Source organism: Aristolochia californica, unplaced genomic scaffold (genome assembly GCF_029961685.1).
Source record: "Aristolochia californica isolate CCGP_79_NKW_82.1479 unplaced genomic scaffold, dmAriCali1.0.hap1 SCAF_15, whole genome shotgun sequence".
Classification (NCBI taxonomy): Eukaryota; Viridiplantae; Streptophyta; class Magnoliopsida; order Piperales; family Aristolochiaceae; genus Aristolochia; species Aristolochia californica.
This window is the reverse complement of record NW_027181826.1, coordinates 24,667,008-24,689,409: the sequence shown is the minus strand read 5'-3', so window position 1 is coordinate 24,689,409 and position 22,402 is coordinate 24,667,008. Positions and strand designations below refer to the sequence as shown.

General features: G+C 38.1%; 3 protein-coding genes across 5 annotated transcripts; 1 reads left to right on the top strand and 2 right to left on the bottom strand.

Annotated features, from left to right (window-relative positions):
- Positions 1-2,882: 2,882 nt before the first annotated feature.
- Positions 2,883-6,497, top strand: LOC137951725 (uncharacterized). Of its 3 annotated transcripts, none has more exons than XM_068798595.1 (7): positions 2,883-3,031; positions 4,087-4,224; positions 4,787-5,083; positions 5,166-5,212; positions 5,311-5,373; positions 5,923-6,055; positions 6,164-6,497. In XM_068798595.1, the coding sequence occupies exons 2-7, from the start codon at positions 4,101-4,103 to the stop codon at positions 6,178-6,180; spliced, it is 681 nt and encodes a 226-aa protein (XP_068654696.1). In that variant the 5' UTR covers positions 2,883-3,031; positions 4,087-4,100; the 3' UTR covers positions 6,181-6,497. The 3 variants fall into 3 exon arrangements, with proteins under 3 accessions (XP_068654696.1, XP_068654694.1, XP_068654695.1); XM_068798593.1 differs by having other exon boundaries at positions 4,052-4,224; XM_068798594.1 differs by having other exon boundaries at positions 4,018-4,224.
- A 259-nt stretch (positions 6,498-6,756) lies between these two features.
- Positions 6,757-9,842, bottom strand: LOC137951584 (choline-phosphate cytidylyltransferase 2-like). The gene is made up of 8 exons (XM_068798345.1): positions 9,634-9,842; positions 8,913-9,026; positions 8,414-8,509; positions 8,211-8,253; positions 7,958-8,113; positions 7,412-7,480; positions 7,210-7,320; positions 6,757-7,115 (listed from the first exon to the last, which is right to left on the bottom strand). Exons 1-8 carry the CDS (start codon positions 9,750-9,752, stop codon positions 6,912-6,914), a joined length of 912 nt encoding a protein of 303 aa, XP_068654446.1. The 5' UTR covers positions 9,753-9,842; the 3' UTR covers positions 6,757-6,911.
- Positions 9,843-17,481: 7,639 nt separating this feature from the next.
- Positions 17,482-18,123, bottom strand: LOC137951295 (VQ motif-containing protein 22-like). The gene has a single exon (XM_068797879.1). The coding sequence runs from the start codon at positions 18,121-18,123 to the stop codon at positions 17,482-17,484; it is 642 nt and encodes a 213-aa protein (XP_068653980.1).
- Between the last annotated feature and the right edge of the window lie 4,279 nt (positions 18,124-22,402).

Below are 22,402 nucleotides of genomic sequence, written 5' to 3'. Positions count from 1 at the left end.
ATGATTCTGGTGGAGAACATTGTGAAGATAATAATACAAATGAAAATGAAGACAATGATAGTGGTGATGATGTTGAGGATGATGTGGACACTCAAAGTACTCAGAGAGAGCCTGTAGTACAATCTGTAAGAGCATCGTATTTTCGAGATGTATTAGCAATTTAGAGGTGGCAAAACTATTGACTATTATGTTTTAATGCCATTAAATATTTTTTGTGTTGTATTTTGTATGTACAGTTATAGTTGTTTATATTAAATAGGTGATTGAGTTATATTTGTATTATTTTTATTATTACGATGTTTGTGTAGTACGCTGGGTAATAAATTTAAACAAATATAACTACATATATATGTTAGTTTAAGAGTGAGAATTTAAACACTTTTAATATAATAATTGCATTAAGGTTTTGGATATTATAAAAGTAAGTATTTGTGTATATATTTTAATTTTTATAAATTATGTTAATAAATTAATATTATTTTGATATTACTAATATATATTAAGTTAATAACTATTTTGTAATATCATTTTTATATTATTATTTCATATTTAAATATTACAAAATTATAATTTGATTACAGTTTTAATAATATAAAAGTAAGCATTTGTTTAATTGTTATATTTAATATATTTTATTTATTAACTAATATTAATTTAATTTTTTGGAAATCAGATAGATCAAAATATTTTATTTAATAAATAATTTATCTGCACTTTATTCCGCACTTTCCATTGTGCACACTAACACAAACAAGTACTTTACACAACACTTTACATTGTGGACACTAACATAAATAAGTACTTTACACTGCACTTTCCATTGCGCACACTAACACAAACAAGTACTTTACTTTACTTTCATTGGGGAAAGTACTTCACTTTTCCTCTCACTTTCACTGGGGAAAGTACTTCACTTTCCCTCCCACTTTCCTCCGGCACTTACAAAGTGTATTAACCTCGCCCTAAGTTTTTTTCTTCTCTTCATTCCAGAACTTTTGTTCTCCTGTTCTAGCATTCAAATTGGAGGATTGTTGTTGTTGTAAAAGAAGCAGTACGAGAGGTGGTTATTGATATAAAACAATGGTTTTTGTTAAAGACTACTGGTACATGATAGTCATTGTTCTTGGATAACAAAAGTTCAGAATTCTGAGTAATAGTAGCCAGGAGCAACTTCCATTAGTTTGTTGGGTGTGGTAAAGTTATGAGTCATGACAAAAGAAGTTTTGACTCTGTCTAGGATTTTTTTCGATGAAGAGATTGGGTTTGCTTGTGGCTTCCATGGCTGCTACTTCAATACTGTTGTATCAACCTTTTATGAATCTTCTTTGTTATTTCCAGAGCACCTCCACCTGTTTTGCTGCCATCTCTTGACGAGCCCTTATATTAGGAAAGATTGTTGCAAACTAGCATACCATTGTTATCTTACGTCTTTGTTCGAAACTCATGGCTTGATGAAGTCGTGCACAAAAAAACAACTAAGATCTCAGGATAAAGATTTCCATTAATTGAGAAGAGTTAACATCAAGCTATTATTGTATTGATAGGTGAATTTTTTTTCTATTTGGAAAGTTTTCATTTCAGTAAAGGAAGATCAAGCAGAGCTGGCAATATTTGATGTTGCTGTAAATCATGAAAACACGTTGCTATTATTCTAAATATTCTACTAGAAAGTCTTGCTGATTGAGATGGTGGACATTTCAGTTTGATGCAAAGGTAAGAAACAAGACTCTCGGTTTCATATCTTGTTCTCCTCTCTGTTTTGAGAATATTTGCAGTAGTTGAACTATTGTATCTTCCTTATTATTTTAACCAACATGGCGAACTTCATAGTAGACTTTATCATGCTTACCTCTATGACACTTATCTAAGTCTGTTGGTATCAAGCCCTCAAAGGAAGAGGGATTTTTGGCAGTTCACGCTGCATTGTGAGCAGCAACAAAAGCAACATACTCTGCCACGATTATATTTACCCTTTTTTGTTCTAAACTATAGATAAATACCATCCTTAATCAATACAAAGTGTGGTTCATTTCAGCGTCTCATACCATATGCCTTGTAGACTTCTCTGACAGGGAAAGGGTACTGTGATGCCCTTGTGTTACCATCAATTCTACGTGCTCCTCGCCCACTCCTCCTACCCTACTTGCTGGCAACGAGTCTATTCTCATAACTTCCATCGGCCCGTCGGTCCGCCACCAGCGATTGCAATAACCCTTTAAATTTCTGCTAGAAATTGTCTCTTTGAGTGTGTCATTCCCCTCTTACTTTAGAATGATCATCAACTCTTAACCTAAACTTATTCAAGAATTTCTATCAACTTGCCATTTCTCCATCTCACTCCTTTTCTCATCTTTTTCAAGTTTTACATCGCTTTATTCACTATGTATAATCATCTACATTCAAAGGCTGAGTTTTCTCATCATTAAATCGGCTAAACAAGGCACCTTTGGATTCTGCTTGTCTTGCACTGTAGTAGTTGCAGGATGCCTTTAAAAGAGTAGTGGACAGCAAAAGTGATGAAAAGCATCTACATGGGCCTTCATAACTACCCTCCTCAATGAAGACAAACAAGTGCTGTGGAAAAGGACAGTTCACTTTGATTGCAGCTTGAAAAGCTTGTACTCTACAGAAAGGACATGAAGTAGACACCCAACTTCTAACCCTACTATCTAAGCTTCTAATATGTGGTCTGATTGGCTCATTCTGTGGTCAGGCAGTTTCAATTTGTCTCGATATTTTCTCCCCTTCATTTCTATTGCAATACAGTATGGGCTTGGGCTGTCGTAAGTCCAATCAAACTTGGGAAATTTTCCGCCCAGTGGAAATGGACTCCAACAAATTCCAAAGACCGCGCCTAAAACATTAAAACGTCGAACGGGGAGTCGAGAGAAAGCAGGAAGAGGAAAAGGGGAGAGTTCATTTGGCTGTCGATCTCCCCTCTCGTTCTCGCTCATTCCTTCGTGAAAGAAACCCAATTACTACTCATTGTTCGGGTTTCAGTCTCTTGCTCGTTTTCGTCGGATTCCTCGAGGTATTTTTGTGTGTTAATGATGTGTTTATGGGTAAAGAAGAGCACCCTTTATTTTGCGCTGATTTTAAAATAGCTTTCGGGGAAGAACGTATTGTCTATTATCTGTGAGGTCTTGTTGTTGTATTGTATGATTTTATTTCATATCAGTGTCAAGGTGATGAAGTTTTTAGCATTTTGGTGGTCTTGTGGGTATTAGAATTTCTTGTATGCTGAGGTTCTGTCGTCGATTGTTTCTTCTATTGTCAGTTTCGTTAAAGTTTTGGCCGTTCGCTGCCTCTTATTGAAACGAATAACATGTCAGGAATGCATTGATCAAAACGTTTGGGCAGAAAAACCTGTTTTGTAGCATTATGTTTTCAGTGCCTCCCAATGTTCTGTAATTTCTAAATCACTTATTAGATTATTTTCACTGTTTTTCCATGATGGCTAGGGAAACTTTAAACGCTTTTATTTCCTGTTTCTTTGCGAGTTTAAGTTGGAGGACTACACACCCTCGATAGTTGAGTTTATTAGTTAGCACAGTCAACTTGTTAAGAGAAGGTTTTTTTTTTTGGACAAAATACCCGCGTTTAAATTTTACTTATTTCTTTAAATTGACCTATAAGATGTCAATCTACTCTTGGAAGTTCGTTGGCTCTTAAAGCTTCATAATCAGTTTTATCTAGTATATTCTGATTTGAAGGTTTTAAAGTTTTCCATACTTTTTTGTTCAGAAATCTGGGTTATTTCTAAGTTGCGCTTCCCTACATTTCTACTGTTAGAATGGCATTTGGCTGAAATTCTTTCTCTCTGATTTATTTAACCTATTAGAAGGATCTTCTGTTTTAGATTGTTTCATATATGGAACCTTTTGGTTCACCTGTTTTTTTCCTTTCTTTTTTTAATCATTTCTATGTATAAGTATGGCAAAAGAAGTCATTTTAATACATAAAGTAGTTCACTATTTTGACTGGAGAATGAATTTTAGCTTTTCCTCTATGTATCAGCGGCTCTAATTGGGAAACTTGTTTGGAAATGTAGTATGTAGCCTACTCACTAAACCCAACTTCGATCAGGAGTGAAGACTTTCATGGCAAAGCGAAGAGCAAAAAGAACAGTTAAGAAACAGAAAACAGATGGAAATGATGCTGAGAACCCCCAATTAGAGGAAGAGAAGATAGAAAAGAAATTACATGATTTCAGTAACCGTGAAGGTAAATCTGGTGTTATTTTGCTTTCCTTATTCTCTCTGGTAACTTGCAATTGGAAGCTTACGAAAAGCTGGAACTTGCTTCTAGGTGTTGTTGTCTACCTTCATAAATGAGCTTTGTTGTTTTATCCAATGTTAGTATTTCTGTGAATTAAATATATATTGCACCATTTTATCTGATTTTCATGGCCAATAGAAATCTATTATGGGCTATCTACTAATTAATTAACACAGTTATTTGTGTTATTTCTTCAAATAATTACATCAATTGATGTGAAACTGAAAGTATCAACCTATGCTGTCAGAGGCTGAATATATACCTTCACCCTTGAAATTTTACCTCGTGGATCTTTAAACTAGCAGTTCTAATATGCAAGTTATTACTCTGCTGATTCTTTAGGATTAGATGATTTATAGCTGCTATTGGAAAACCTTGACACTTTTGGGCCTATATGTGGTTCTCATCATCAATGTTAGCTTTTTGCTTGTAAATTGTGATAAGGTATTTATGTATGATTTTATCTTGTAACATGTTCCCTTGTGCTTACTCTTTCATTAACTCACAGTTGAACGACGAGTTGCTGCTATTCAGGCCATTCGCAATGCCGAGATCGAAAATTTGCTTATGCGATTACGTTTACTGCGGTCATTTCTAACCAAAGAACACTTGGAATGTCCCGCCTTAGAATTTTTCAAGAAAAATTGTCCAAATCTATCTGTAATTCAAAATGAACATAACGGAGAAATTGAATTAGACTGGAAGGTCAAGGCATTTAATCTTCCTCTCTTTGCTGATGAGGGAAATGAGCTCAGAGCTTCAATTGTTCCAGACATGAATAACTTTGACTTTTCGAGTAAAGCAGGTCTGTTTATACTAAAGAAATTTAAGCTTTTGAGGCCCTTCAGAAGGACAGGATCTCACTAGAATTATTTCTAATTTTGCAGTTGAAACTGCCTTTTTACAAGCTGCAAGATCTCATATCCCGAGTGCCGTATGTATTAGTCTGTTTTATTGATTTGTTTAACTTTGGCTTTTTAACTCGTGTAGGCATATTATATACACATAACCTCTTTATTATGGTGATACCAGGTCTGGGAAGAAATGTCAGAAACTCAAATGCTTGGCCTGCCAGATGCATTCCAAACTCCTGGGGTTTGTAACACACTTGTTGTGCTATTCTAATTAATTCATCACGGGCAAAAGCAAAGGACTTCTTACTTTTATCTGTTCATCAATCCTATTTGCCCCAGTCCCCATCAAGCATGTGGACTGATCAGTGAAAGCGCCAGACCACTTCAATATCCTTCCTGTCCAGTCCTTGGTATTAATGGGAGTGGCTGAAATTCAACAGAACCAATTCTATAAACCCTAGTACTTGAAGTCTTAGTGTACCTGAATACTACCAAAAAAATTATATAGTATTGATCGATTTTCAATAACTGGATTGCAATATGCATTTTATGTGTTGTGGCTACTGAGTACGCACTGATCAACCTTTTTCTCCTTTCATTTGATGTACCTTAGTTTTATTAGTTAACCCATATACCTTGTTTCATAAGTTAACCCTTGCGTCCTGTGGCACTGATCTAATACTAGTTTCATTTACTGAATAAGCAGATGCTGTCTGCTTGTTGCAGTTCCTAACCAATACTTTGATCAGATAACACATGCATTACTCTTCATTTGTAACTATTATATCAGGTGACAAGTCAGAGATTATCAGTTGGCTCTGCCCCAAAGACTCGAAGGCCACCAAAACATGGAGAAATGCTCCTCTCTGTCCATGGTTCCCCACTGGGGGTGTACAAGGAAGACAACATGGAAACCATTCAAGGTATTAAAGCTCTTTGGATAACAATTCCCCTCCACCCCCCAAAATAAAAAAAAATAAAAAGAAATCTGTTTTCTTCTTCTTTCTGATGTGCCTGGTTTGAATATGCAGAATCAGGAGAGGGTTGATTCATCAGCAGAAGTACCTATTTGCTTTCAAACTCCTTTTTGCTACCACTGTTTCCATTAAAGAGCTCACCATGACCATAAATCTCCTCCAGTTTCTGACACAGATTGCCAGGGACAACTCGGATTTGAACTGACTGGGTGCATGTCTACCATAATTTATGGCAAAAAGAGAGTTCGTAGTTTGAACTGAAAGTACATTAGTTCACATAGTTGAGCTCTTTGAAAACGAAGGTTTATCCTTTTGTTGTTTTTGTTCACTCCCAGACTCTAACTCAGGGGTGATGTATTGGAAACAGATTTCTCACGGGCTTTGCAAATTTCGTTGCATGATTTTTGTACAATCAATCAATCAAATACACGGGCAAGTATGTACACTTTCGCAGCTTTTAAAACAAAAACTTCTAAAACATGAATTATAAAAAAAAATTCATCGTGTGAGTTTGTACTCGTTTAAAAAACACCTTTTCCGCTTTCCTAATGACATTTCATGCATATAATAAAAGGCTGTACTTTCTGGGTCATGCATTCAGCTTTTAAGACATGAAATGTTACGATCCTATTACTGTAGCAAAGAACTTCCAAACAAACAGATCACCATATCAGCCATAAAGCACTTTTTCACTATTTTCTCAGTTTTTATGTCTGAAGCTTTTTACTTAAGAGACCGTTTGCTCACTCGTAGCTGGAGACTCACACCTTACATTTGAAAAACAACACCTGAAGCAAAGTTTCTACTTCTTATCTTTAGAATCACCAAAGCATTCTTCCTCTTCTTCTTTCTCCTCCTCCTCTTCATCATCATCATCATATTCATCTTCATCTTCATCTTCATCTTCTTCTTCTTCTTCCTCAGAGTCTTCCTCAAAGAAACCGATGAGACCTTTCGAGTTCTGCTTCCTTAAGCGCTCTTGAATTCTGTCCCTAATGGCAGTACCCTGAAGCAAAAGGCAAATCAGGAGAAGAGTTTCATCAGCATGATAATCATAAAAAGAAACAAAAATGAAGAGACTCCTAAAGTGATGAAATTACCATTAAATGGCAACCCTCTTCAAACTTCTCAAGGAAACCAGCAACCCAGCGGTCGGCATTCTCCACCCATTCATTGCGTAGCATACCAGCAGTTTTGGCCACAGTTTGTAACTGAAATGATCCCACACAGCATATTTAACAAGACAATTATATTTTTTGAATTTTTGCATGAATCCGTAAACAGCTTCACCCTCTGTTGTACCTTTTCTTGTTGTTCCTTCACCTTCTCACGCAGTTTCTTCAGTCCCATGTTCACTCTCAACCTCTTCTCCTACAACAAGCAAACATAGACGATGAATGATCAGCTCCGGACACTAGGCAACCACGTAAAACATAAACAAAACAGACGAATTTGGATGCAGAACTGGCACTATCCTCAAAATGTTCACTGCAGCTACCAAAGCCGGAAAATAAAGGGCATATGAGACCCACTCATTCACAAGTTCATGGATGCAGGATCTCATAATATCAACAGATGGGAAAGACTCATAATTAACTTAGAGGGAATTACAGACCATCACATCTGGTTGCTAAACAGTCGAAGTCATTCACCAGATGACTACAACAGTCTCCCAGTCAAGGATCTCAAGAACTCTAGATCTTTGTTGCTTGCGGACATGATACATATGCAGAGAACAGGTCATTTGGGGTTGGTAATACCATTACTGAAATAATATTCCACTTAAATTCATCATATATAAAGTAAATAAAGTAAGAAAAGGTTGCAGTTTATGATTATTTATAATACCTTCACATAGCTGACACCAAGCTCTTTGCGAGAGTATCCACGATCCAAGTTACGAATCACATACTGGTTATAATCTTTAACGATTCTCATAATAACATCTGATGTTGATATTCCCTCTGTGCGCTTAGTTTCCTTAAATTTCCCAATGGACTTGACCTGCATTAAAATTCTATCATGATGGGTATACAAAATAAAAGGAAACAAGAAACTCCGCATACTATAGGAACCAACCAAACCAATTAGTGGAACTTACAAATTCATAGACATCCATGCCAGCACCACTGGCATCAGCATACCTATGAACATGAATTGAAGAAAAGAATATTCAGGTTCTCATCAGACAAGAAAATAGTAAAAAAGAATTTCCAGAAACAAGGTCACAAGGTGCTAATTAATGAGCAAGGACCTGCTGTAACTACATTATCCAAAAGTTGTATTCGGGATAATTGACCTTACGGAAGAGAGTCGTGAGCTACATAGTCAATCTTGTGCTTGTCGATAAATTCCTGTGTGAGAACCCACGGGGCATCAGGAATGACTTCATCAACCCACCTGGAATAAAGAGATAAGCATGGTTAGAAGCAAAGATATTCGGACAGTCATTAAACCTTACAGATCCAAAACATCAACTGTACCGTTCCCTAAAGTATATCCCAATTATCAGACACAGCAAAAACATCAATTATACCATCCCTACAATATATCCCAATTGTTAACTTTGCACCAAACCAAATTTTGGCCAAAACATATACCAAAACAGAAATAATAATAAAACGAACAATGGTCAGCAGGCACATAATCCAGTTCCATGAAGAACATAAGTAGATGAGCCACAAGCAAGAAAATTATATGGTGCAAGATGTTGAACGCATGATTTACTCATCACTTTAAAAAATGGAAACATAATCGCTTAAAAGCCTTAAAAAAAAAAGAAAAAAAGAGCGGAGTACAATACTTGCAATGTCGAAGAGATTCATAGCGTTCAGACTCGGTCATGACCGTCTTCCCTTTATACATGTGAGTGATCTCATCATTGCAGCACCCAACAAGCAGATACGTATTTGGGAACCTAAAATAAGACAAACGTAATAACAGTATTAGCTAGCTAATAAAATGCGAAAAACTGGTATATGACAAACATGCGAAAATCATACAAGAATTTTAGTGAACACGTAACATAGACACATCGATCTAAGAGTAATTGCTAGGAGTGTAAATTACGACGGGGAAAAAAAGACAAAACCTCAAGAGAAAGTAACAATCAGAAAACCAGGACAAGGAAAGGTGGAAATAATTAGAGATCAAGAGGGTACTACAAAACCATGTCACCTATCTAAGAGTAAATAAAAAAAGGAAACTGAAAAACACCAAAAAGAAGACTGATACAGATAAACGAGAAAAAAAAAAAAAAAAAAAAGATAAAAACGAACGACGATTCATGAAAAATGCTAAAAACGGAACTCCAGTAATCCAAGAACAAATACAAAGAACGGCGGAACTCTCAACAGCGACTGCAACCTCGCACCAAGCATCACACCCAGAATCTCTAACTTGCAACGATTATCAAAACGAGAAGAAAAAAAATACGAACTATAAGAGACAATCAAACAATACTCACTTCTTCAAATAAAAAACGAAATAAAAAATCTCGTCAGAATTTTTTTAAAGGAACATACAGTTTTTTGGCCTGCTCGAGAGATCGCGCGTGACCGAAGTGGAAGAGATCGTAGATTCCATCGGCGTATACGCGGAAGGGAGCCAAATTGTTCTCGCCGTCGAGATTCTGGTTCTCCATGGAGAATCCCCCCTCACGCAGCGCCTCGCCTGCAATCGTGTCGGTTTTTTTCCCACGGTTCAGACCGCCCTCCTCCCTCTGGACGGCTTTCACGCGTCCAAATGATGGCGAGATTCCAGAGAAACTGCATCGGGTTTACAAAAGGGTGTGGGTACCGTGAGACCCTTGACGGTGAGACGAGTTTTAAAATATTTTACATAGTGGGCCCATTGAGTGGGGTCCATCGGTTGAGTCACCCTTTGACCGGTTGTAGACCACAAGTGAACGGGCAGTATGTAGCCTCATAAACTTAAGCTTTGTTCAATTAGATTTAAGAATAATGCACATCCTTGAAATTCAAAAAATCAAAATTTTGTAGCAGTTCAGTAAATGGGTATGCCGGCACTATAAACGGACTGTATGCGGATCCCTTACCATCCGAGCGGAAACCCGCCCGTTTAAGCCTCTGGTGTTGGTATTTCCCGTCTTCAATTCTGAACAAAAGCATTTACAGAGGTAGTGAAGAAAGAAGAAGAGTTCGAATGGGTGATGGCCTTCTACTCTATAGACGAGGTGTGGCTGATGCGCGCGCCTCTACATCTCCGCGTTAATTTTCCCTAAAATTCCAATTACCGAGCCAAAATTCTCACCGTCTTCGCTTGCCATTCTCCTGTTTGCAGTTACGAGGGTAAAATGGGAAAGCAAATTAGAACATGTTGCAGTTTTGGCAAGTGTTTTTAAGCATCCCTATTTTTCACCCGCAGAGCTCTTTATATATCTGTCATCCTTCGATTCCAGCTGCAGAAAGCCGAAAAAAGTTACAAAATTGGTAGTAGCAAAGCATGAGGAGCTTCTAAGAAGCACAACGAGGTAAGGGAACTCTTGCTGTAATTTTCTGTTGAGTACGGTAGAGTCTGGTCCACACTTAGGGCATTTCTCAATTGTTTTGAAATGGCGTGTGCTACATTCAAGGAGAAATTAAATCTCCCTCGTGATTTAATTTCTCTCCCTCGGGACTTACAGAAACAGGGGAGAAATTTGTTGGCCTCGTCTTTGTCGCGAACCTTGCCCTAGTTCTATCGCAGACGAGGAAGAGCTTTCTCGCATCGTTCCTCACCAGTTCCCCTCGTTCCCGACGTTGGTGAGGAGCCTCCCTCACCAGACGATCGTGTGTTCCTTCATCGCCTTACAGAAACAGGGGCGCAAACAGAGAAGCCTATCGGGACTCAGCAGAGAGGCGACGCCGTTGACGGAAGACCGTGGGGCTCTCGAGGCGACGCCATTGTCAGAAGAGAGAGGCCATGTGTCAAGACGACGCTGCTGCCAAAACAGTGCACTTCAGTACTCTTTTGACGCTGGTGAACATAGAGGGTTCGAGACTCTCTTGTATTGTGATTCCTCAAAAGAAATAAAAATCCTCTGCAACTCCTGTTGACGTAGGTAATTTGCCGAACTACAAAATATTGTGTTGTGCGTGATTACTTTGCTATCGTCGTTCGTTTTTCATAACAACTGGTATCAGAGCTGAGGTTCGGGTCTGAGGGAAAACGATGGTTGGAGACGAAGTGAAAGTATCGGGGATCGAGAAGTTTGATGGTATGGACTTTGGATACTGGAGGATGCAAATAGAGGACTACCTGTATGGGAAGAAACTCCATCTTCCACTGTTGGGGAAGAAACCGGAAAAAATGGAGGAGGTCGATTGGAATCTGTTAGATCGACAAGTTCTGGGGATCATTCGGCTAACCCTGTCGAGATCCGTTGCACACAACGTCAGCAAGGTGAAGACGACTGCGGGTCTCATAGAGGCTTTGTCAGGTATATATGAAAAGCCTTCAGCGAATAACAAAGTTTATTTGATGAAAAAATTATTCAATTTGAAGATGGCAGATGGTACGTCTGTAACACAACATCTGAATGATTTTAATACTATCACAATTCAATTGTCGTCTGTTGAAATTGAATTTGATGATGAGATACGTGCACTGATACTATTAGCCTCATTGCCAAATAGTTGGGAAACCATGAGAATGGTTGTCAGTAATTCTACTGGTAAATCAAAATTGAAATATGATGACGTTCGTGATTTGATTTTGGCTGAGGAGGTACGTAAGAGGGATTCAGGTGAGACCTCGAGTTCGAGTTCAGCATTGAATGTTGATTCTCGAGGGATATCACATGACAAGAACTTAAACAGAGGCAGATCAAAATCAAATAACAAGGGCAAAAGCAAGTCATGGCCTGGTCAGCAGGCAACTTACTAGAATTGTGGCAAAGTTGACCACATAAAGAAGAACTGTAGAAACCTTAAGAAGACCGAGAATAATAGTGCTAATGTGGTAACTGAAGAAGTACAGAATGCACCAGTTCATAGTCCAGTTGATGACTGGATTCAGGGGCTTCCTTCCATACATCTTACCATCGGGAGATAATGCAAAACTATGTTGCAGGTGACTTTGGGAAGGTGTATCTGGTTTATGGAGAGGCTTTGAACGTGATGGGGATGGGAGACATTGACATTGCACTCCCTAACAGGGAAAAATAGACTTTACAAAAGGTTAGGCACATTCCTGAGTTGAAGAAGAACATCATTTCTGTTGGGCAGCTTAATGATTGTGGTCATGCAGTGGTGTTCTCAGATAGCACTTGGAGGTCACCAAAGGGGTATTGGTATTGGCTCGGGGTAAGAAAACCGGTACACTCTATTCGACTACTAGTTTGAATAACACTATTACTACTACCGTTGCAAAAAGTACAACAGATTTGTGGCATTGCAGGCTTGGCCATATGAGTCAGAAGGGCATGAAAGAACTGTTATCCAGAGGCAAGCTACCAGATACTAGCAGGCTATAGTTGAGCTGTGAACTGCTTATCTAATGTGGACCATTCATTTGCTCCATGCTAAAATGAAAATCTGCATCTGCTCTCATTTATATGGATCAGATAAAGCTACTATTTTAGGAGTATTTTTTCTGCTTTTCACAACCTGATCTATGTATAGTAGATGACAATGGTACAAGTGTAATTTTGTGAATTTTCAGGGGCTATGTGAAAATGTGCTCTTTTCTAGATGCGTTTGTGTTAGTTGGCCTAATCTGATCTCTGCCAAGCTTACTTTTAACTTGGTCACCATGTTGTAGAAAGCTCTGAGGCAGCAACGATTTGTGCGTGAAGTTATAGTACAATACAACCTCTGCAATGAGCCATGGTATACCTTTTTGCTTCTTTCATTGGATTTTTGCCATCTCATTCAGAACTAGCACAGATCTGCACTTGTATAATTTAATTTTTTTGTTGGTTTGAGGATCTTTAGCTACCTGTGAAGACTTCCAGAAGAGCACTCTTTGGTGAAGTTAGAGAAAGAATTACTGGTAGATTATCTCAAATGAGACAAGTTGATGGTAGGAATTGCTGTCATGAAATTTGGATATCCATCTTGAACAAGAACACACAAGCAAATAAGGCAGGCTAGAACTGACCATGATAGGAGTTTGAAGCAAAACGCTAGAGATTGAACTGAGAAGAATATCTTTCAGTCATTTATCTGATTACTTGAATGTATAAATTGTTGAAGATATTTCCTAATTTGATTTCTACAAGGCACTTGCCATTCAAGTACACTGAAATTTTTTCAGGACAAAGAAACTACAATACTCAATTTAAGGAAAATTTACTTCCAGAATAAACTTCTTGTATGTGGTTTACAGGTCTGCTTGATGCCCTTGACAATTTTGACCTTTTTGATTTGTTGTTAAAGTAGATGACAAATAATCTCTTTAAGGTGTAGCTTTGAATTGCTAACAATTTTACTCTTGCTTTTTAATAACATTCGGCCTTTCTCAGAAAAAAAAGAAAAAAAAAAAAGATTAAATTACTTTATAGTTAGTGCTTGCCATATCCTGGATACAGTATTCCTTAATCACCATTTGTGAATATATTTGGCATGTTTTTCTGTGTAGATATGAGCTTTGTTTTAACGGGAGAAGGCTGTTAGCAATGGTTCATTGGGGACATCTCATGCAGCAGAATTGGAGTCAGAAAAGCCTCATAATCACAGTGCCCATGATAGATATCGCACAGACCGTGAAAATATCATTGACGTCTTCCGCTGGTCTTGTTGTAAAAGACCTTTATCTCGGAACATCATGAAGTCTATTGGAATACCTCAGCCTCTTGGCAATTTGGAGGTACTGCTCTTATTGTCTTTTCCCTTGTACCAAACTGCTTGTGTTGACATTGATAGTAATATCTGTTAACATGTGAAAAAAAATGTAAGATACGGAGTATTTTGGAGAATTTCACCATTCTCTTTTTTGAATGCTGAGCTGCTTACCCTGGTGAAAAAAAAAAAAAAATTTGTAAAATAATATTCAAATTACATTAACATATAAAATGTTAACTAAAAATCTTCTATGTTGAATTTATGAAAAAGATAAATATTTTACATGTGAAACGTATTCACACCAACCTTCTCTTTAACACTTTCCCTCAAAGAGGAGTTTATAACTTCAGTTTGTAATGAAAAAAAAAAATTAGTATTTGATTTTCTTTTGTTGAAAAAAATCTTCATAGATATAAAAATTTCATCTTTTTTTTTTTTACCCTTTCTTGAATATTTTGGTTACAAAAAAATTACAACAAGATGTGGAACAACATACTTCTTTCTTGTATTCCATCTTCTACTTTTCCCTTTAGGTTGGAGATAAAAAGACATAGAGACCCAATTTGGATAAAACCCAAAATGGGAGAAGAAAACCACTCCTAATTGTATAGTTCTATTTTTGTATGAATAGGATCGCAATTTACCTATTTTGTATTTCCTAAGCTGCATCTAAGGATGTGTTTGTGCTATCTATAAAGTGTAGGAAAAAAATGTCATGGGAAAATTTTTTCATTGACTAAAATTTTCTTGTGTTTGTGCCATTTTTGGGGATGAAAAACTTTCCCCCTTGATCCCTCTCAATTCTTTTTACCGTTAAAAAATGTTAAAAATGATACAAAAATGAGTTTCATATTGCTCTAATTGAAAATCATAAAAAAAAAAATCAACCAACAAGAAATAAGGTGGTTCTTGATCTTGTGCCTTTTACTTCAACCCTATTGTTTTTTATATATAAAAATTATTTTATTTCTAGGGTTAACACAAAAATCATAATTTTTCCATTGCTTTCTATGATCGCACAAACGCAAGAAAACAAGACAAAGAGATTTTTTAATAAAAAATAATCAAAGAAAAATAATTTTCCTTCCAGTTTTTTTTCTATGGTAGCATAAGTGATCCTAAGTATGAGACAAGCAACTATTGAGTTCATTAGTCTTATGAGACCTATATGCATAGATAACCGTAATTCTATATCATGTAGGAATTTACTTGAGAGAGATTCCGAGTCTTGTCGATTTGCTCCTTGTTCTTGTGAAGTTTGGATTTAGGGTTGGAGTGAACCCATTTTATAATCTAATCATAGTCACTTACATTTAAAAACAGCAAGACTCACATATTCATAATATAATTGTAGAATTGGCGTAAGGTTATGTGACGTTGTTAAATCAATGGCAACGACCCTTTTGGTGAGTGAGTCTCTTCGGACTAGTAGCCCTGCAGCCTCGGGTCTTCCAGTCGATATAACCAATATCTGATTCAAACAATGATAGTTCCTATTACACACACCAATGACTAATAGTCTCTAATAGGTCCACTATGACTTCAATTGTTACCTAATAGTATTCAAGGTTTGACCTTATTCTTATCGGTTTACCACTAAGTAGGCTAAATCACATTGCGACCTCTTATAAGAAATAAAAATATTAACAATATTATAATTTAATGTAAAACATTGTAGTAATAAGAAAATAAAAATTCTTACTTTGTAAACTCTCTATGTGATTGCTTGAGTTCATAGTCTTTGACCTCTTATACTATTCCATACAAATAATGCAAGATAATATAGATTATCTTGATTAGTGTTTCCAAAATCTAAGATGTCTTAGGTTATTCAAATTCAGTACCACTCGGATGTACATGTTACAGAATGTCTACCCCACAGTTGATCCAATACGAAAAATTATTTGGTGCAAAACGGCTATCTCAATCGTCCGACCAAATGACATTTCATTTTAATAATTCAAGCAAAGAAAATTCATTTTTAATAATTTAATTTTTAATAATTCAAGCAAAGAAATTTCATTTTCTTATGTTTTCATATAGATTTAACTAAAAGAAAGTACCTTGGAAATTACAATTTTCTTTTTATGATCAAGGTGAAGCTCAAAGGAACCTAGATTTGTTAGGTTGTATTTATCAACAAAGTTGTCTCCCCATCAATCAATAGGAAGGATGAATGACTCTCATGACTTACCTTTGTTGTAGTTTTGCACATTTTTGTGCTTTAAATTATGAAAAAAAAGCCAACTTATTTAACACTTGATACACTAACCATCATTTTGCACATTTGTAGTGCCTTAACATGTGGAGAGAATCATTTGACCTCAACTTGGAGTCTCTTGATAATGCTACATATTGCTTTGACTTTTTTTATAAAAAATTCAAATAAAAAAATATATCTACTTAACTATATTTTTGTTTTGTTCAGATGATGTTGAAATAAGTTTGAATCCCTCAGTATATACATGCCAACACCTAATAAGAAAAAAACAAAAAAAATTGAATGAGTTTCATTTACGTGAATTTTGATCAAATCCCAATTTTACTCAAACCCTTCTTAAAAAAATTTTAAAAAAAATATTTAATTTTTTTAAATTGTTTTAATGGGTCTCCTTGACACATAGATTCTCATGATTTTGCATAATTTAGTGCTTAACTTGTGGGAGAGAATCATTTGTCTATGTCCCACAAGCATTTTAGAAATAAAAAGAGTAACTTTTATAGCCATGAAAAGTGACATTTTGAACTTTCTAAAGCCCCACCAGATTATTTCAAAAAAAAAAAAAAAAAGTGGAAGGTAGGTCAACTAGATTCAGATTTCTATTCAGATTTTTTTTATTATTTACTATGATATATTTTAAAAAATAAATAAATAAAAATATTTAAAAGAATGCTTTGATGTGTAGATTCTAAGTTTATTTATAATTCTACTCATCATATCATATATTTATATATAAAAATAAAAATAAAAATGGTCTCATGCCTTACTTCATCGAAGATTTATATTTATTAAAAATGTAAATCTAAAAAAGAGAATTTGACCGAGGAATTAGGAGTCCAAGCATGTCGTTTAAAGGCGGGACCCACTTCGGTCCGAATTCTTCTCTCTGTCCCCACTTGTTTCTCTTTTTTACCTCTCACTGTACGAAAAGATGAAAATAGCGTCTTCTCTACGAAATTTCTGGCAGCGACTGATGGCTTCCAGAAGACCACTTTTCCTCAGAGTCCTCGCAACTCATGAGTCAGAACCCAAAGCACACGTTCAAACTGGGAAAAGCGAAAAGCTTCGATCCGATCCCGAGAAAGAATCGGAAGCTCTTGCCTGTGGAAGAAGATCATGTACACTGCCTCGGATACAGATTTCATTCGACCCAAAAAATAAAAAAGAACTTTATAATTTTCGATCGAGATGGGGCCGTTGAATTCGTGGAATGAAAAATAAAAATGGGTGTAATCTTATATATTATGAAGTATCTGATAAGCTCTGGAATACAAATTTCTGCAAAGGCAACAAAGGAAATGGCGATATTTACACTAATTAGTCAATGTCTCTGTGATGGATTGGATGTGGTTATCTCTCTGGTTGGTTCACAAAATGTACCCATAATTGTTACTATTGTTGTTGTTGTTGTTGTTCTGTCCAGGAGCCTGTCTGGGCAGAATCTGGGAAGAAGAAGATGAAAGAATCTCCAGGAAGTCTTCTGAGATCTCCGAGGTGGATCTTGGGTTAGTAAAAAGTGGGTGGAAGGATTCATTGCCGTGGCCCAAAGAAAACATGGCCCCTTCCTGCTGCTGCTGAAGATGATGGCGAGGATAGTAATCCGAGGACGTAGGAGCAACGACCGTCTGCTGGCGGGGTGGCTCACCTAACCCGTAACTCATCCCACCGCCACCGGCAGGTTGATAATTAGAGGAGAATGGCACGCTGGGAACGCCGGTGAACTGCTGCACCATGGCACGGAAGTTGGTGGTGTCGGTGTTCAGCAGCGTCGTCGGCGCCCGCCTCGACGCCCTTGAGCGCCTCCTCGCCGACTTCCCGACTCGACCCTCGATATGAGAATATGACCCGCCGGAGCCTAAGCTGGGATTAGCGGTAGCCGTCGCGGTAGTCGTGGTGACAACAACGGATTCCGCTGCCACGGACGAAGAAGGAGCCACCACCTGCCCGGGCGACAAATGGTAAAACTGGGTCCAGTCGGTCGGTTCAGAAGGAGTCTCGCTCATCGCCATGGAGGGGGAATCGAAGTTCTCAGCTCTTTGCACTCAGTTACAGAGATTGAAAATAAGAAGATAGAAGAAAGACACGGGGAATCATTTATAGTCGCGGGGTCAAGCGGAGACAGCGGGGGATCTTGACCGTCGATTAGTAGACGAGAGAGGCGAGATAGGGGAGACGGGGGGGTTGGGTTTCTGGAAGACAGAGAGGGAGGTGAGAGAAGCAGAGGTTCGAGGAAGGAACCAGTGATGGTCATATAGTGACGTCGGAGAGAAGTGCACGACGAAGACGATGTCGCCTGCGGCTGACTCGGGAGTAGGTGACTGCTGCGAAGACGAATCGTCGTCATAGAAATCTAAAATCGATGCAATCTTGACCGTTGGATAGATGATCTGGGGGTAGTCCAGGGAAAGTTGTTAATCGCCGTTAAGAGTTGCCTCATAAAATTAGACCCACCTGGCAGTCCGGTCCGGGTCGAAGAGCCCAGTCGGGAGGGGGGGCATGAGACAAACAGGCGGCTGCAGCCTGCACGGTTTCCTACCACGTGGCGCCCACGTTTAGTCATGGCTGACGTGGAAGGACAGCGAAGTGAAGGCTTCCTGATTAACCAAAAAAACATGAACGAGTCAAGATCTTTACTCTCATCTATGATTACAGAATAAACTCGCTCGACTCAGTTTTGGTCCGATTCGTCCGACTCAATCCAATCAAGTAGTTCGATCTGGACAACCCAAAAATGCAATTTCTTTATCAGAGTCGGATGCAGATCGACCAGGTGGTTAACGATTCAGAATCCCACCCAACTCTTCCTAGTCACTCGGATCTACAGAAAAATGAGTCAGTGACCGAGTTAAGAGTTTATGGGGAAGGTCACTAATCCGTGATTAGACAAGAAAGGTTTGGCAGGTTGGACCCACCACTAAGTTTGACTATTGACTTCCCTTTATTTGCGGGGCAGCGAGGGGACATGGAATGTTGACCAGACGAAAAGTCGGACCGTCAGACGGCAGCCAGTGTCGCCATGATAATGATGGCTCGATCCTGACCGTAGAACTCGTTTATTTGAGAAAATCTGCAAAGATGCCTTTTTCCCACATGGGGAATTTCTTTTTTCAGTCTGTTTTTGCCCATGTTGACTCTTGACTCAGAATTGTAAATTTTACAACAAAAAAAAAGTAATATTTTTCAAAATTTAATTTCTATTTCCATTCAATTTTTACGTACTAATTTAATTTGTATAGTGATTTGTATAGTGACTCGGTGAGTATACTTGTAACTCGGTTTTGAAAAATGACAAGTTGGATATGGGTGGAGTTTTCCCTTTTACTTTGGGTGCTTCTCTCTTTCCAAAGGCCTGAGTCTAGGATTAACTCGGATTTTCAATTGGTTGAGTTGGTTTTTAAGTATGAGCAGTACAACCATGTGTATAACCTTGAGTTTGACCGTAAGCAGTGAATCCTTGTTCTAACCTTTTCTGTGTTTTTGGAATTAAATTCTATAAGTTGTAACATGGACGAAGAGAGAGAGAGAGAGAGAGAGAGAGAGAGAGAGAGAGAGAGAGAGAGAGAGAGAGAGAGAGAGAGAGAGAGAGATCTTAATTTCACTTTTAAGAAATTTCAACCTTAAAAAAGAAAGTTTATCTCAGAAATATAATTTGGACTCTTTCAAAGAGATCATTAGATGAGTTTTAGAGAAGATGAATTCTAGCTTCGGTACTCTCTTCTTTTTGAATGGAATACTAGTGGTAACCGTTAGGTTTTCTCATGGAGTAAGTGAACCAGAGTATAAAAAGTCGAGAATAAGAATTCAATTCCTATTGTTTAATTGCTTTCACATTGTCGAGCTTAAATAGCCGATTTATAGATTGTAATAATCTATACGTGGAATGATTGAGAAAGATTTACAGTGATTACACAATTATACGGATTACAGGATTTTTAAGAGAAGGAAATAATATCTTTCTTGTTACAGGAAGGAATCTCAACACTCCCCCTCAAGTTGGTGCTTAAATATCACTCTTGCCTAACTTGTCAAGACAATTAATAAAAGCTCAGTAAGACACTGCCTTGGTCAGTACATCGGCAAGCTGACCTTCAGATTGAACATGAAGGACTTCAATGTTTCTTGCTTCTAGCTTTTCCTTGATAAAATACCTATCAAGTTCAACATGTTTGGTTCTATCATGTTGGACTGGGTTGTGGGCAATATCACATGCTGCCTTACTATCATAGTACAAGTTCATAGGACTTGTTTGCTCAATGTGTAGTTCTTGCAGCAGATTCTTAATCCATAATAACTTACATATTGCCTTGGCCATTCCCCTGTATTCAGCTTCAGTTGATGATCTAGCCACTACCTCTTGTTTTTTACTTCTCCAAGTGACCAAATTTTTACCTATAAATGTAAAGTATCTAGATGTAGATCATCGATCCTCTATTGACCCAACCCAATCGGAATCGATATAACCTTCAATTTTCAAGTCACCTCCCTTTTTAAATAAAATTCTTTTCCTTGGATATGATTTCAAGTAGCGTAACGCAGGATACAGTTGACATTATTCATATGTTCTTCACGTAAAGAGTGCATAAATTGACTAACCACGCTTAGTATATAAGCTAAATCTTTTCTGGTATGTGTAAGATACATTAACCTCCCGATTAGTCTCTGATAACGTTCCTTGTTAGCAGGGATTTGACCTGAATGTCTTCCCAGTTTTAGATTTTCTTCCATGGGAGTACTGACTGAACTACATGTTGTCATATCAGTTTCATTCAACAAGTCCAAAGCATATTTTCGTTGAGATATTGACTTTGTAAGCCCAGTCTCACCACAATGAGTACAAATACGCTCTGGTCTTGATTCCTTCGACATGATGAAAGAAGATCAGTGATGATTAGAATAAAATCAACAACAAAATATTGGTCTGGTCCGCTTCATGCCTTTGGATTGACCCGATTTGGGTATCTGATTCTGGTCCGGTCCGAGAACTGGTCCAGTCCGCTGGGTTGACCCAGTTTGGGTTTCTGATTTCAGTCCAGTTTGGGAACTGGTCTGGTCTGCCATTGGGTTGACCCAAATTTTTTTCTCTCGATCCGGTCCAAAAATTTGCTCTGATCCGTTGGGTTGACCCGGTTTTGGGTCTCGGTTCGCTCCGAGTTCAGATCGCGCTCGACAGAAAATAAAGGAACAATAGTTCCTAAGTTAAGAAGAAAAAATTAAAACGATGATTACCTTCATCTTCTTCGTCGACGCTGGTGGTTCAACAACGGTTCTATGTTTGGAAGGAAGGAAGGTGGTTCGGTGGCATTCGGGAGTCCCGTCAGAGTTCTGGTGGCGGCGGCTCGGTGTTACGGCGATGACCGAGAGGGAAGAAAAAACAAATCGCACCTTCTTCTTCTCGTGTGGCCAAAGGTGGTTCGCCTGTGGTTCGTCGGCGGCTTTCGGGAGTCCCACTGGCGTTCGGCAGAGACTCTGGTGGTGGTGGCCACGAGGAGGCGGGCGTGGAGAAATTTCTCTTGTACCTCTTCGTCTTGTTCGTGGAGACAATGTGGCTCCTTCTTCGTCGGAGACGTTCAGGCTGGCGGTTTGTTAGAAGGCCGAGCGATGGCTCGACTGCAGTCGTCGACGACGTTCGGAAGGTCCGTCGGAGTAGGGTGACAATGGTTCGTCGAGAGCACTTCTGAACAATGCTCTTATGGCGGAACAGAGCAGACCTGCTCTATTTTTCGGTGACTGAGATTAATACAGGACAAAACTGTTGCTTTGTTCTTCGGCGACGGTAAGCTACGGGACAAAGTTGTTGCTTTGAGATTAATACGCGACAGAGCTGCTGCTCTATTCTTCGGCGATGGGAAGGAGAAGGATTTTCCTTCTCTGATACCAAGTCAAGAATAAGAATACAATTTTTGTTGTTTAATTGTATTCACATCGTTGGGCTTAAATAGCCCATTAACAGATTATAATAATCTATACATGGAATGATTGAGAGAGATTTATAGTGATAACACAATTACAGGGATTACATGATTTTTAAGAGAAGGAAAAAATATCTTTCTTCATATGGGAAGAAATCTCAACATAAAAACCTGACAGGAGATTCAAGAGCGAACAGAAGGTGGAAGCAATCATGGCCAAGGATCTGCCAACCATACAAGCTAATGCTTTCGCTATGGAGAGAATAAGATTGGCCAAGTTGGAGACTCGGGTCGCCATTATTTATCGCATTGCGAGCTTGTTCCGTTGCTCTAGTAGCGAAACAAACAAAAATTGGAATCTTTCTTTGTTGGTAGAGAA